Source organism: Xyrauchen texanus, chromosome 33 (assembly GCF_025860055.1).
Source record: "Xyrauchen texanus isolate HMW12.3.18 chromosome 33, RBS_HiC_50CHRs, whole genome shotgun sequence".
In the NCBI taxonomy this organism is placed as follows: domain Eukaryota; kingdom Metazoa; phylum Chordata; class Actinopteri; order Cypriniformes; family Catostomidae; genus Xyrauchen; species Xyrauchen texanus.
Window position 1 is genome coordinate 38,721,717 of NC_068308.1, and position 16,393 is coordinate 38,738,109.

The window sequence follows — 16,393 nt, forward strand, 5'->3', positions numbered from 1 at the left end:
TATGCAAAGTGTTTCATAATACACCAATTAAAGGAATAGTTCGAACAAAAATGAAAATTCCTTAATGCCATCCCACATGTGTTGGACTTTCATTCATCTGCTTAACAGAAAGATTCTTAGGTTTAATGCAAGTCAACAGGGTCTAAAACGTTGAAGCTCAAAAAAGTGGTATAAATGTAATCCAAACTACTCCAGTGGTTTAATCCATGTCTTCAGAAGTGGTATGATAGGTGTGGGTGAGAAACAGATATTTTTTTTTATTACTATAAATCTCTTATTTCACTTTTACTTCCACATTCTACTTCTTTTGTTTTTGGCCATTCGCATTCTTCATGCATATCGACACCCACTGGGAAGGAAGGACGTTTGATAGTAAAAATGGACTTAAATATTGATCTGTTTCACACCCACACCTATCATATCGCTTCTGAAGACATGGATTAAACCACCGGAGTCTACTTTTATGCTGCCCTTTATGTGCTTTTGTGAGCTTCAAAGTGTTGGTCGCACTTGCATTGCATGGACCAACAGAGCTGAAATATTCTTCTAAAAATCGTCATTTTTGTTGTGCAGAAAAAAATAGTCACACATCTGGGATGGTACTCTTTGTTGGTTTGAACCCACAATCTTTCACCTCGCAGCCCAGATGGTTAACCAAGGGTTATCACTTTACATCCAGTAAATTGCATGTGTTATTTATATTTACACACTTGTAACAAGATTAAAATGTGAAAGGAGGTGGCGGGAACCGGCTGAACGGTCAAAGTGATGTTTAATGTAAAATTAAAACCAAAAACACAGACAAAAACACACGTGGCAGCTGCGTGTGGCTCTCTCTCGCTCTCTCTCACTTATCCCTCTCCTCGGCTGATTAGCCCGATTGGGGGCGGGGCATCTGTGGTCACATCCTGTAGTCACAACGATTAATCGGTGCTAATAGTTGCTTTCAGGAACAGTCGGTTTTCTACAATATTCTCTGCCGATAGTTTCTTTTTTCTAAATGGGTTTTATTCCTCAACAATAAACCTCATCTAGTGATATATACACATATAAGCTCCTCATCTGGTGTGCATATATTTAAATGAATAGGCTATAAAAAGCTTAATTTGGTGAGTGCTTGCATATAGAGCTTTGTAAGTTAGCCAAGTCCCTGTCATTTCAAAATAAAAGTCCCTGCTATATTTCGGAGTTGTTTAAAATTGAAAGTCCAACGTTATGCACCAAATCTTAATTTCTCTAATTATTATTGAAAATGTAGTTGCACAATAAACTGCTTTTGGGTTTATATTTATTTATTTGTATTTTTTATTTAATTTGTTTGTCAAATACCATATTAAAACTTGGGATGCACCGATGTATCGGCCAATTATTGACCAAATTGAAACCACTGGCATGAAAATGTTATGCACAATTCAGAAATAATAAATGCCACAATATATAGAAGGGATGGCACTCCTAAGAACTTGTTATTTTTAATCATTCTCGTTCTCATGTTAATGCAGAAAATATTAACACTATATGATGAGGGAACCATTCAAAACACTTTGAAACCAGCAGACTTTGACTTCTGAGACATCTGTATGATATCTATTAATGCTGCATGATTGATTTAATTAAGATTGAAATCGCAATATGGCCTTGTGCGATTACTAATCCTTAAATCAGCGGTTCAGTCAGCATTGTGTGTGCAAGCGGCGCCCTCTAGCGGTCTGGACCTCATTATCCGTTGTTTATTATACCACGATAATACAGAATTTAAAGGGTGTTTTGTTCATTTGGTAACTTTTTAGTTTTTCCATGAAGTGGTTGATATTGCTGTTGCCAACATATGCAAAGTGTGACTTTTTATTTTCTATATAATATACAGTAAAAACATGTAAAAATGTGAGTTATGATGTTTTGAAGTGCGAAAATGTTTTAGAAGTACAAAATAACTTCAAATAAATGTTTATATCAATCATCATGTTATCATATTTAGTGACTCAGAATCTCAGTAGCCTCCACGTCTGAGTCCGTCAATCCGCGCATCTTATCACGTGACTCGTTGAGCGTGTTACCGCGGAGACGGAGTGCATGTGGAGGCTTCACTCTATTCTCCGCAGTATTATAGCGACCACGAGGAGGTTACACCATGTGACTCTACCCTCCCTAGCAACCAGGCCAATTTGGTTGCTTAGGAGACCTGGCTGGAGTCACTCAGCACGCCCTGAATTTGAATGATGGCAAAGTAAGGCAAGTGACACAATATCGGTATTGGTTTTTGTTAATATATATGTTGATACCGGCCATAAATGTTCATATCGGTGCATCCCTAATTAAAACATATTAACACACATGTAACACAGATATCTGGCATACAGGTCATTGTGTACATGCAGAGGTGTCCAACCGATGCTCAACCCCTCAAACAAATAAGCCTAGAATACAATACAATGAAATGTATCATGTTAGATATATTAGACAAATAAAACGTCCTGACTCCAGGGGCACTTTACTCACTTTTGGTGGCAACTGTAGTAGGTCTCTCCGATATCTCTTAACGTCTGAATTCAGCACATTTTTAAATAGAAGAAAGGAAATGAGTTGTAATGGCCAGATAGAGTCGGGGGTGTTTTTATCAGTTGTCTTCCAGCATCTGTGGTTACTGAAAACGGAAACAAAACTTTCAGGAGCCTGTAGATTCACGAACGGCCCTGAACTCTTCAGTTATTCTTGGCAAACATCCAGGGTTAACTTTAGACTCTTGAAATGACATGCTACTTTCTGTTCCTCCAAATGTACCTCAAGACTTTTGTGTCTGTCGAAGTGTGCGTTTATATTTAGCATTATTTAGTGTGTGGAAAGATACTGATTAATCAAAGCTGGTCTTTGTGATCAAATGTCAATTAAATGGGGTTTGAGACTGTTGAGCTCCAAAAATTGTTAAATTTACGGTAAATTACGGGCAGCTGTGGTTGCCAAATATTTACTGTAAAAACAAATATACAGTGACCATGTTTTAGGATTATGGGATGTAATTTTGATGCCTGCACTGTAAAAAATGCCAGTAATTATAACAGTAAAAATACTGTAAAAATGCTACAGAAATAAAATGTGAATTGATAAACATTTGACTGTATATTTTACAGTTAAAATTCGTTATAGACAATACAGTAGTTTTTACAATAACATTTTGTAAAAATGACATTTTTTAGATGTAAAAAGTAAGATTTTCCTGTATAATTGGTGGTAAACAAATGTACATTCTTTTTAACAAGAGAGTATATGTACTTTTTACAGTAAATTATTGTTAAAATTACAGTAAAAAACGTAATCGGGCGTTCTCAGAATTCCCGAATGATATTTTATGGCAATAGGTATGTTTCATCTTATTTTGAATATCAGTTACGTATGTTGGATTGATCTGTTTTATATTTAATGTAGTTTAGTTGTTACAGTGTTTATTTAAATGTCACATGTGTTACCCTGATGGTGTTCAGTGTTTGTGTCTCTGTATGTTTACCCTTCTGTAGTTGCTATGGTGATTAACAAATACCTTATAAAGTAAATAGCAGGTTTTTACAGTTTCAGAAGGCTAATATCAAGTTTGAGTTTTTTTTTTTACTGTAAATTTTAGTTTTTTTACAGTGACCGCGTCAGTTTATTTTGGCAACCACAGCTGTCAGTTTTTTTATTTATTATTATTTTTTTTTAAACGTATATCTTTGTGTATATTTTACGGTTTATATTATGAAAATGATAACTTGATACAATAACATTCTGGAACTATAAAAATCTGCTTTCACTTTATAATGTTTTGTTAATCACTGTAGTAATTGCAGAAAAACAAAGTTTGACCAATAAACATGTAGATACACAAACAGGGTAACATATGGGACCTAAAATAATGCAATAAACATTTACTAAACATATCAAATAAAACACAGAAAACCCAAAAGTACGTAACTGATATTAAAAATAAGAAGAAATAGAACTATTGACACAAATTAGGATGAAATGTGTCATGCAAGGAATTCTGAGAACATCCAATTATTGTTTTTACAGTTAATTTAACAATAATTTACTGTAAAAAGTACACAAGTTTCTTGATAAACGCAATATAATTTAACCATTAATTATATGGTTTAATTGTACTTTTTACATAAAAAAAAAAAAACGGAAATTTTACAGTAAAATGACATAGTTAAATGTATTCAAATTCTTTACCGTATATTTTCGACCTGTTAACCAAGTAACTTTTTTTACTGTAGCAATTTTAAAGTTAAAATTACTGAAATTTTTTACAGCCCATACAACTTGTGCCCTATATTCCTATTCAAGTCGTGTTTTTCTGAAAAGCTTCCCCTCTTTTTCACGTAAATATCGCACATCAAGACACGTCTTGCCATGTTGGACATTGTGACTGATTTTAAAACTCATACGGTTTGGAATGGCATGATGGTAAATGGGTTAAAATGGGGTTTCATTTTTGAATGGCCTTGTCCTTTAACAGATCAAATTCAATTTAGGGTTGAATTCAGATCAAGCTCCGATTAAGATTTAAATCGAGTTAATGTGTGCACTGTTAATGTGACCACACCCTGTGAAACACTTCCTGTGTGTGCAGCTGTCAGAGGCTGTTGTTGTGTAAGAAATAGCCCTGATGTTTATTACTCATGCATCTCGTCTTTATCTGAGATTTTCTCACTGTCTGACACACAAGCATTCATCTCACCCGTGTGTGTGTGTGAGAACGGTTCCTGTTTTAGTCTCTTTTCATCCTGATATATCTCTTCTTCCTTCCTCTTTACTTAATTCCTTTTCCTCTATTCAGTTATTTGACATTTTGTCTGCTTGTGGGTTATATTCAGTTGATTTTAGTGTAGTTTCGGTTTTATTAGTGGCTCATAATGTTTTCTTGACTACTGGACGACTGCACATGTGCAGGAACAGCCTGATTATTTCCTGCTTTTGACAAGATGGCATATCGGCACTCTTGAGCGTTTAGTAGAAACGGTGTCTTTGACCTTGAAGTAATTTATTTACATTTTTCATCACGTCTGCCCAGTGTCGATTGCTTATAATGTGATATAAAATCGGTTTGATTTCCCCCCCCATCAAAGTATAATACTTAATAAATTATATAATGATTTAAATGTATGAAATTCAAAAATGTTAATATTTTAATTGTCTTGTTTTTATGACATCATACACTGAGCTGGCATGAACCGAACTTGATGATCATGTTCTCCAGCATAACATCCGGTGTCATCAATGTCCCTAATTTGCTCATTTGATTAGTGACTTCTTACATATTTCTTATTCATTTGAACCCTTTAAGCTTGATGGACAAAATATTAATAAATACAGTCTTGACCAAAACAAAGTAGGTGTCGTTTGAAAGGTTATAATCTCTACTTTCCAATGCATGTAGTCATTATGATCAAAACTGAATTAGTGCTTTAAAATTTGCAGACAAATCAGAAGTGCTCCGATTTGATAGTTTATATAAAAAATTGCACTCCATATTATTGCAATCAGTAAAAACATCAAACTCATCAAATAGTCATGTGTCATATGTTGTTTGAAAGCTCTCAAACAGTAAAATACAACCAGACTATTAGTTTTACTCACAGACATTGTGAGTAATAGCAAAGTATATGTCTTTGACAATTATGTTGGTGTTGCTTAAATGCCACATTTTCGCTTATCAATTCATGAAAAACAAACGGAACATAAAGTATCACACATCATTATTTAGAGTCTGTGATTATCTTTCAAACGAGTCCATACAAAAGATAATCAGATGTATAGATCATTAGATAATCCACATGAAGCACAATGTTACGCCAAAGATGGCGCCAAATACATGATACAGACTCAATGATGCCTCAAATGACACAGAATGAAACTCATTCTGTGAAATCTCATGACTAAAATCATGTCCAGCCTTTAGTCATTGTTGTGTTTGCATGTGTAATTAGTTCTTATGTACAATTATTATGTTTTATCTGGTTGGAGAGTCTTCTGGACACCTTATTTACACCCAGAGATATATAATGTCAAATCAGAAAAATAAGAAAATAAGTAATTTAACTCAATTTAATTTTGGGTATGCCAAAGAAACAGAAAATATTTAAAAACACCTTCAGAGCGTAAAGGGTTAATTAATAATGTTTCTTTGTTTTAATTTTATTTGTATATATTGTAAGGGGGGTTAATGTAAAGGAGGCGACGAGAACTGGCTTGACGATATAAATAATAGTTTAATGAAGAAATAAACGAAAAACACACGAACATAAACACACAGAGCAGCTGCCTGTAATTCTCTCTCTCTCGAACTGCCGTCACCGGCCGCCTTTATCCCTCGCGCGCCCCCATCAGGCTGCCCAAGGACGCTACAGGACATGTGGTGTCATGTGGGCCGGGAGTCAAACAACCAACCCTGCGATTATTGGCCAACCCGCTCTACCGCCTGAGCCACAGCTTAGTGTACATATTTGGTAAAATTACAGCGTGATTGGGAATGACATCCAGTAAAAATAGTGATATTTCCCTTGATTTGACTTTTTGTCTCATATCTCATCTCAGGTTTGCTCTTCACTGACACTTTTGTCCGCTTGGTTAACAAGTCCACTAACTTATGAAAAACGTATGAGGGGCAAAATTGTTTAGTGTGCTGGAAATGACATTATAACACTATAAAAACACTATAAGAATGAGTAGGTCTGTCCAAACGCTTTGACTGCCAGTGTTTGTGTATCTTGTCATATTGGTGTCTGCTGCCCTCCTGTCGAGCATCAGTGTATTTGTCTTATTTTAGGAGCTCTGACTCGAGCTGTTAAAAGTTTCTCAAGACCACACGGGTGGAAACCTGCTCCAAAACCTCCTAAAACGGAGAGAAATGCATCTATATTAGGCAACGCTGCCTGTGCCTGATGCATGTCGTGAACTCTTAAGTTCTTATTTTAGTAGATTTCTGTTGGAAGAAAGAATTTGATCTGCACAAGCTCCAGAGTTCAATGGGAGTATTCATTTCCTTCCTCTCAGCATTTGTTCCAGTCTTAAAAACATGGACATTCAGATGAAGATCAGGCATTTAATCCCGGTGGATTAACTTCCCTAAAGCTTCTGAGGTTAGCTACTTTAGACTGAAATATGATATTTGATATAATAAGCCCAGCATCGCCTCAACGATGCACGTCTTGTGGAGCTCACGTCATGTATACAAGCGTCACTATTACGATAACCAAAGACCTTTTAGCCCCAAGACGGAGCACTTGTATTAAAATGAATGGGAGAAATTAGAACGGCCAATATGGTGGATGTAGACAATGAAGTCACGCTTTACAGGTAAAAGAACCAATAACCTTTTAGATACAAACGTCACCTGAACTCAAAGACACGCATTAGCTGCACCAGCCTGAAAAATAAAGTTGTTTTTAGCATGATGTGATGTAAAGAAGAAAAATACTGTCAGATTTTACTGCTGATTTGAAAAATATTATTTGATCACAAACTTGACCAACCGTTTTGGAGATTTCGGTCTTTGCCCATTTATGTAGCTAGGATTTGTACTTTATTGGCCGCCGGAGGCACCATATAGAGAGAGGGAGAGACGCACGTGGCCGTGCTGCATGTGTGACTGTGTTCGTTTATGTTTTATGCTGTTTTAAGTACAGTTATATCATTGAACCTTTATGTTGACTGTCCCGCCTCCTTGTTGCCCACCTTAACCTGTTACAGACATAAAATAGGGCCCCTAGATTCTTTAGACTTAGATCAGTAAGAACCCACCAAGCAACTACGCACAACACCCTAGCAACCGCATGGAAATGTGCTAAAAAGCACACTGAACGCCATAGCAACTGCATAGAAATGTGCTGAAAAGCACCGTCAACGCCTTAGCGACCGCATAGAAATGTGCTGAAAAGCATCTTGAACGCCTTAGCAACCGCATAGAAATGTGCTAAAAAGCACTGCGAACGCCTTAGCGACCGCTTTGAAATGTGCTAAAAAGCACCGTGAACGCCTTAGCAACCGCATAGCTACTCCGTGGCAACATTTCTGCAATGCCAACTTTTAGTTCATAAAATGTTTTCCTCTAGTTTTAAGTGGAGTTATTAATCACTGAAATTTTTCACTAAAAAGCACTGTGAACGCCTTAGCAACCGCATAGAAATGTGCTAAAAAGCATCTTGAATGCCTTAGCAACCGCATAGAAATGTGCTAAAAAACACTGTGAACGCCTTAGCAACCGCATAGAAATGTGCTAAAAAGCATCTTGAACGCCTTAGCAACCGCATAGAAATGTGCTGAAAAGCACTCTGAACGCCTTAGCAACTGCATAGAAATGTGCTGAAAAGCACTGTGAATGCCTTAGCAACCGCATAGAAATGTGCTAAAAAGCATCTTGAACGCCTTAGCAACTGCATAGAAATGTGCTAAAAAGCACTCTGAACGCCTTAGCAACCGCATAGAAATGTGCTGAAAAGCACTCTGAACGCCTTAGCAACCGTATAGAAATGTGCTGAAAAGCACTGTGAACGCCTTAGCAACCGCATAGAAATGTGCTAAAAAGCACTGTGAACGCCTTAGCAACCGCATAGAAATGTGCTAAAAAGCACTGTGAACGCCTTAGCAACCGCATAGAAATGTGCTAAAAAGCACTGTGAACGCCTTAGCAACCGCATAGAAATGTGCTAAAAAGCACTCTGAACACCTTAGCAACCGCATAGAAATGTGCTGAAAAGCACGTGAACACCTTAGCAACCGCATAGCTACTCCGTGGCAACATTTCTGCAATGCCAACTTTTTGTTCATAAAATGTTTTCCTCTAGTTTTAAGTGGAGTTATTAATGACTGAAAGTGAATATCACTCCGCATTTTTTAGATTTTGTCTCCTTTTTGTCTTACGAAAAATGTCAAAGATGTCCTTTAGTCTATATGTCCTATATGTTCCTTTTTGCCTGAACTATCCCTTTAAGCATCGAGTCCAGTGAAGATGACTTCTTTAGTAAGTGAGGTTCATTGTGTCTCAGGCAGGACAGATATACAGCGGTCTTTCTCTCGTCACTCCACACACACAGACCGGAACATTTATCATCAGTCTGTTGCTGGAGAAAGCAGTTTAATTACACGCTGAGATAATGCATTCCTAAATCACCCTTTTGGGGAAACACCAGCCATGGAAACTTGATGAATACTGATGGAACGAGAGCAGAACTTCATTCATGCAAGACAAATCTTTAATATCCATCAGAGTTGTTGATTCGTCTGCATGTCGGATATTTGTATTAGTTACTGAGGACAGCTGTGTTAAAGAGGTTTAAAATAAGAAATAAAAACATTTATAAACTCTCTGACTTGGGACATACTCCTAAAACTTATTAAAGCACTTATAAATGAAGTTTACTGAACTCTCTCGTTCCACTAAAGGCGAGTGTTTCTGATGTATTTCATGCTCTAACAGCTCATTGTGCCACTCGGTTTTCCAATGAGATGATTGTGGTTCCTTTTCTTATTTAATAGACTTCAGAACAGGCTTTCACAGTGCAGTCAGTGTATGTGAGCTCTTAAATTATGAGAGCTCCTGTTATGTGTGTACATGTAGAGCATTGAGAAGCGGGTACAAAGAACCGTCTGTTATTTGGACTCGACCGCACTGGCAGTGGCGTTTAGCCAAGGGTCCTCACATTTTCACCATGCGAACATCAATGTTCAGCACACTGTGATAATTCTTTTCATCAGCTGTTGTAATCGGGCCACGAGTGGGCTTTATTAAGTGATGCTTTGCCCTGATGGGTCCAAGCTCGTTTGAAACGTACATGACCAAATGCACATTTGAAAGTGTATATCTTGTGGACGCCATTGTTTTGGAGTCAAATTTCAACTTCTTTGATCGCAGTTGCATCAATAAGATTATCTTAGGTAATGGGTCCCCCTATCATCTGAAATGGAGTAAATTTGGCATGTGGCCTCGTAATATCCTATTGTCCGAATGTACAAAGTTATGTGAACATTGTTTGGACATTGTACTTACAAGATGGGGGCCAATTAATCTTATGGGCCACACCCAAACAGTATGGGCTTATATCTTCTGAATGACTTTACCAATCAAAATTCTTTTGATACATTTTTGTCAGGAGCATCTCTAGATGATACATACCAAATTTCGTGCAAATCAGACAAATGGCCTAGGACTAGTTCGAAAAAGTAGTTTTTTCACCCCCCCCAAAAAAATCAAAGTGGTAGAAAAATTCAAGTGGAAATTTAAATCCACATGACCGTATGATTTCGACCACATGGCACTGAAGGATTCAGAGGGACTACAAATATATTGTGGAGCGGAGGGGGGCGGGGCCGGGCTAGAATGTCGCACGCCCGGTCCCCAATCGGCCTGATGGGGCGCGCGAAGGATAAAGGCGGCCGGTGACGACGGTTCGAGAGGGAGAGAATTACGGGCATGTCCGTCATGTGTGTGCACGGGGACGTTCACAAATATCCTATGGTGACCGTGGTGATCAAATTTCGGAGGGGAAAACATAGTGTGGAGGCAGCGGTTAGTTCCCGCCTCACCCATCCGCTAATTTTGGGAACCGATTGGGGACCAGGCGTGCGACATTCTAGCCCGGCTCCGCCCCCCCACATATATATTTAAGAGTTTTTATCAAAAACGTGAGCTAGCTTACTGGTGAATTTTGTAAACGGCATTATGTAGACACTCTATGTATGCAGTCAGGGCTGGATTGGGAATCTGGCATACCAGGCATTTGCCCAGTGGGCCGACGCACTTTGGGGCCGATCAGGGGCGGACTGGCCATTGGGAGAACCTGACGGGCCAGTGGGTCGGCCGCGAAACAGGCCAAATGGGCCGCGATAAGCTGAAATGAGCCTCCGCGTTATGCAGAATGGGCCACAAATCGGCACCATGATATGCTAAAGGGGGCTGCGATATGCAGAAAAGGACAGTGACCCCCCCCACGAACTTTTTGGCCAGTTTCTATGTAAAATCCCGGGACGTTTCTCTTCCCAGTCCACCCCTGTATACAATGATTTGACCATTGGCAATTCACAGGTTCTGAATTAAGTTTGACTTCTGACAGGCATTTTTGATGATTTGTCAAATCAATATTTTAAGGATATGTTCGCACATGGACCAAAGAAAATGCATGCCAAGTTCTAACGTCCTTGTTGAAACGGTTGCAGAGATATTACTTTTTTTAGTTATACTGCTCCCTGTTGGTGGGATTTGGTGAAATGTGGCACATGAAAGTTTCCCAAGTTTCCTTAAGTTTGGACTTCGTGTTTAGACAACATAAGAGTAGATTTCCTTCTGTGTTTGCACCCCTAAAAAGTCTATTTAGATATATTTAGTTCAGTATTTGGTGCCTTAAAGGGATAGTTCACACAAAACTGTTCTTTTTGTTCAAAACCTACATGACATAATGTCCATGTCATATGGGTTAATGATATGAAGGTGAGTGGTGGTGGTGTAGTGGTCTAAACCACAGTACTGGTAATCAGAAGGTCGCTGGTTCGATCCCCACAGCCACCACTATTGTGTCCTTGAGCAAGGCACTTAACTCCAGGTTGCTCCGGGGGGATTGTCCCTGTATTAAGTGCACTGCAAGTCGCTTTGGATAAAAGCGTCTGCCAAATGCATAAATGTGAATCATTTTTGGGTGACCTATTCCTTTAACGGGACCATATCCAACACTTTTGTAGAATTTGTTTTTTACATTTACGTAAATGACTTGTAATACTTGTATGTGCCCAGTAAATGACCTCTTTTATGATTAACTAGCCTCTGTTTACTGCTTTCAAATTGCTGAATACTAAAAAGGTGTTGATATGTCAGTGTGTGCGGTCACATGTTAATGACCTCACCTGTCTGAGGGGAACCTGACAGAAGTTGTGTGTGTTTGGTCTCGTCCTGTTTTAAACACAAATGGTTGGAATATATGTGGGGTGGAATACCATGCACTTCGACACACTTTATATTTTAACCGTGCAGTGCATACTACAGAACGTAGGGCTCGCTTTTGTGAGGAAACACAGACACGGTGATTGTCAAAATGGAGGAATGTCCTTTCAACACTTAGTGTCTAGTCTGATGTCATCGACTGCCGTTACAGATCTGCCTAGACATGAATCCTGTGATTGAGAAGAACTCATACAGGGAATTGTTTGTCTTATTGGTGTCAAGCTGTGGTCAATGGGCGGCTGGGGCTCAGGTGGTGGAGTGGGTCAGCTGCTAATCGCAGGGTTGGCGGTTCGATTCCCGGCCCACATGCCGAAGTGTCCTTGGGCAAGACACTGAACCCCAAGTTGCTCCCAATGGCAGGCTAGCACCTTATATAGCAGCTCTGCCACCATTGGTGTATGAGTGAATGGGTGATTGGGACACAGTGTAAAGCACGTTGGTAACCTCTAAGGTTAAAAAAGGAGCTATATAAGTGCAGACCATTTACCATTTCAAGCATCACTATGCTCTTATTATTGCTCAAACATGGGGTTAGTGATTTGAACAAACCTTAAACCCAAATTAAACTACTTGAGATTAAAGATTAAACTTATTATGCATTATTTGTGCTGTGGTCATGAACGGTATCCACAAATCATGCAGCTTGAGACGAGGTGTGCTATTTTTACTATTCTAAGCAATTGGACTTCAGATTTTTGACTTTTTGAAATACTTTTTTTGATTTGTCTAATCACTAATTAGTATTAAAGATGAATTAATTAATTCTTAATATTAACCAGTGGTTATAATTCACCTGAACCAAAGATTCATCCCAAGGTCCAACTTCCTTGATGAAGAGTGATGGTGGTGTTTTAGTTATAGCGCCCCCTATGGGCAGAATTTGACCAAATTTGGTGTGCATCCTCAAAATGCGTTCATGTCAAAATGTTCCAAGTTTCGTTGGGTTTGAACTTTGTTTTTAGAAAATATAGGCTGATCAGTGAATATGGGCCGTGCCCAAACCCTTTACTGGCTTGAAACTGAGAAGTGCTTTAACAAATAACACTTTTTGTCAGGAGGGTTTGAAGATGAAATATGCCAAATTTTAGACTTGCACTGAAGGAGGCACTCAACTCAGACCTAGATATACAAATTCCATAGAGACTTGAGGGTGGACTGGACTCCAACCTAGAAAGACCTTAGCAAATGCGTAGCAATGAACTAAACATCTGAAAACCTTAGCAACAACATAGCAATTATCAATAGGTATTATTAGAGAAGGTATAAAATGAACATTGCCAAATTATGGAAGTAAAATGGCTTGTGAATGCCATTTTTAATGTCGACTTTGATATACGGTATACTATAGGCATAGACAAATGCCCTATACGGCAACTTAATCTATATTCTGAGAACAGTACAGACCTGGTTATAGTTTCATCATGACAAAAAGAGAGTATAACTCAAAATATAGGCTCTTTTATTTTTATTACCAACTTTTTGGCTGTCAGCCTTTTTCAAGGTATACCCTTTTCAAGGCTGACTGCCGAGACGTTGGTAATAAAAATAAAAGGGCCTATGTTTTGAGTTATAGTGCAGTTATACTCTCTTTTCAAACTTTTTTTCTCCAAAAATTCACCTCTGAATCTAAGATGGTTTACTTGTTTGCCACTTTCAAAGTAGATAGTTTCATCATCCCAAATTAGACTTGGAGGGAAAACCGTTAAACATTGCCTTGAGTTTTCCAATAGAGGCCGTATACTCTACCCACAATCACTGGAGCGGCACCAGACATGATGTCATATGGATGACAGCATATCTGCTTGCAGTGTGTGGGTGTGCTTATAATTATCCAGAATTAAATACTGAATCGCAAGAATGTGGTGATGTTGAAATGACATGTTATTAAAATGCTTGCTGACCTGTTGTGGGGGTCACTCTGTGGGTCCCGTCTGGTTAAAGAGTCTTTGGAAAATTGTTTGGGATGGGTTGGAAATTGAGAACTGGATCTTATTCAGACCTGGTTCTGTTTTTCCTTGTATGATGTGCGTTTCTGGTGACAGTTCTTTCACAGATGTGAACAGAAAGCTGTAGTAAAATAGTTTTTCTTGTGCTGCGACTGAACGTTTTAACCCTCCTTTTGCGTTGAGAATCTGTTTACACTTTTTGCATTGGCGGGTCAATTTTGGCCCGGTGTAATTCAAGATTATAACTCATTCAAAACCAGATGGTTTTCATCTAAGACTGTATTGTAAGTCATTAATAGGTTCTTAGCTGTTCATACATGTAAAAAGATTTTATTTATTTTTTTTGGCTTGTTAATCGGCCCGGGAGTTTACTTAGCAACTGGCCCAAAAGGGGTGGGCGGGTGTTCGATGTCCTTTTCTGCATATTGCTGTGCCATTGTGTGGTCCATTCTGCATGGCGTGGCAGCTCATTTTAGCTTTGTCCCGTTTCGCTGCCGTCCTGCTCGGTTCTCCCGATGGCCAGTCCTTCACTGATCGGCCCCAAAGTGCGTTGTCCCGCCGGGAAAATGCCCGGTATGCCAGATTACCAATCCAGCCCTGTGCTCAATACAACTTGGTGGTCAAAAGTTATTAAACCAATGTTATTCTTTTTAACTAAACTTCATCAAAACAACTGTACAACTCAAGTATACATGATTAATACTTCTTGACTATGTTTTTAAGAAAAATCTGTAACCTATCGATTTGCTTCAGAAGACATTAATTGATCAACTGGAGTCATGTGGGTTACTTTTATGCTGCCTAAATATGGCTTTTGGACCGTTACATGGCCAGCAGACTGATGGCACCTGTTTACTTGCATTGTATGGACAAACAGAGCTGAAATGTGCTTATAAAAATCTTCCTGAAGAAGGAAAGTCATACACATCTGGGATGGCTTGAAGTGCTTCACGGAAATGAATCAAACATACCAAGTCTAGAGTCCTCTAGAGTCCTTTTCATTTCAAATGTCTAAAAGTTTGTGTGTGTGCATGTGTGTACAATAAGGTTAACGTGTGTTTATATCACGTGTTTAATGTGTGTGTTTTGTGTATTAAATACAGGTAGGAAAGGAGACGGTTCAGACCACAGAAGACGCCATCATGAGGAGAGACATGCCTCCTGCTTTTATAAAGTAAGAACACACACACACACACACACACACACACACACACACACGCGCACACTTTTCCTGTAAAGGTCAGGGATGATATGTTAAGTGTGTGTGGTGCTGTGTAAATAATGGAGCTGTCAATGGATGTGTGTGTGTGCTTTTGTGCTTCTAATCGTTCTACCAGTCAACTGCATTGTGTGTGTGTGTGTGTGTGTGTGTGTGTGTGTGTGTGTGTGTGCGCTGAGGGAGTGAGTGCTCTCATGCAGGTGTGTTGTGTTATAAATGAGCTGTAGACATGTTTGGACAGCTAAACTCATGAAGAAACACAACTACATTTCCTGTGAACATTACTATATCACTTTAGCATGCATGCTACACCTCAGAACACACTTTATAATGGAAAAACGTCTGTGGTAAAATACAGTAGAAAACATTCCCTGTCTTAGGTCAGTTAGGATCACTACTTTATTTTAAGAGTGTGAAATGTCAGAATAATAGTTGAGAGAATGATTTATTTCAGCTGTTATTTGTTTCATCACATTCCCAGTGGGTCAGAAGTTTACATACACTTTGTTAGTATTTGGTAGCATTGCCTTTAAATTGTTTAGCTTGGGTCAAATGTTTTGGGGATCCTTCCACAAGCTTCCCACAATAAGTTGCTGGAATTTTGGGCCATTCCTCCAGACAGAACTGGTGTAACCGAGTCAGGTTTTGGCCTCCTTGTTCTGCCCATAAATGTTCAATGGGATTGAGGTCAGATACTTTGACTTTGTTGTCCTTAAGCCATTTTGCCACAGCATTGGAGGTATGCTTGGGGTCATTGTCCATTTGGAAGACCCATTTGCGACCGAGCTTCAACTTCCTGGCTGATGACTTGAGAAGTTGCTTCAATATGTTGATTAGCAATCACTCTGGTTGTGTTCTTCACAGACATTGTGTTACACAAGACAACCTTTAGCTTTGTAAAATGCAATACTGCATTGATCTTACACATTTCATTGAGTCATACCGGACATAGTTCAAGTTTGTGTGTGTCTTTTGCATATATTAATGCTGACTAACATTCACATACATTACCACAATTCTCCCCCGCCACCTCTGACACACACTGTCCTGACCTTGCTATCCTGTCACACAGAGAAACATGACACCAGTCTCCTTTCGGCAACTACAGCAATATCCTCTTCATGGGAGGAGAGGACATGATGAATAGTGTGTGGGAATTTGGACCTAATAAGTCACTACTGCATGATTTAGTGTTGCTAAACGCTGAACCTGGTAAAGAACTACACTACCCATGATCCACTACCAAGTCAAAACATCCACCAA

At 38.8% G+C, this 16,393-nt stretch overlaps 1 protein-coding gene across 2 annotated transcripts in view; it reads left to right on the plus strand.

Moving 5' to 3' along the window:
• vclb (vinculin b) overlaps positions 1–16,393 on the plus strand; it is a 47,749-nt gene that overhangs the window by 588 nt on the left and 30,768 nt on the right. For both annotated transcript variants that reach the window (XM_052102869.1, XM_052102870.1), the window contains exon 2: positions 15,015–15,085. In XM_052102869.1, the coding sequence (XP_051958829.1) occupies positions 15,015–15,085 (71 nt within the window). The remainder of the gene's footprint in view (positions 1–15,014; positions 15,086–16,393) is intronic.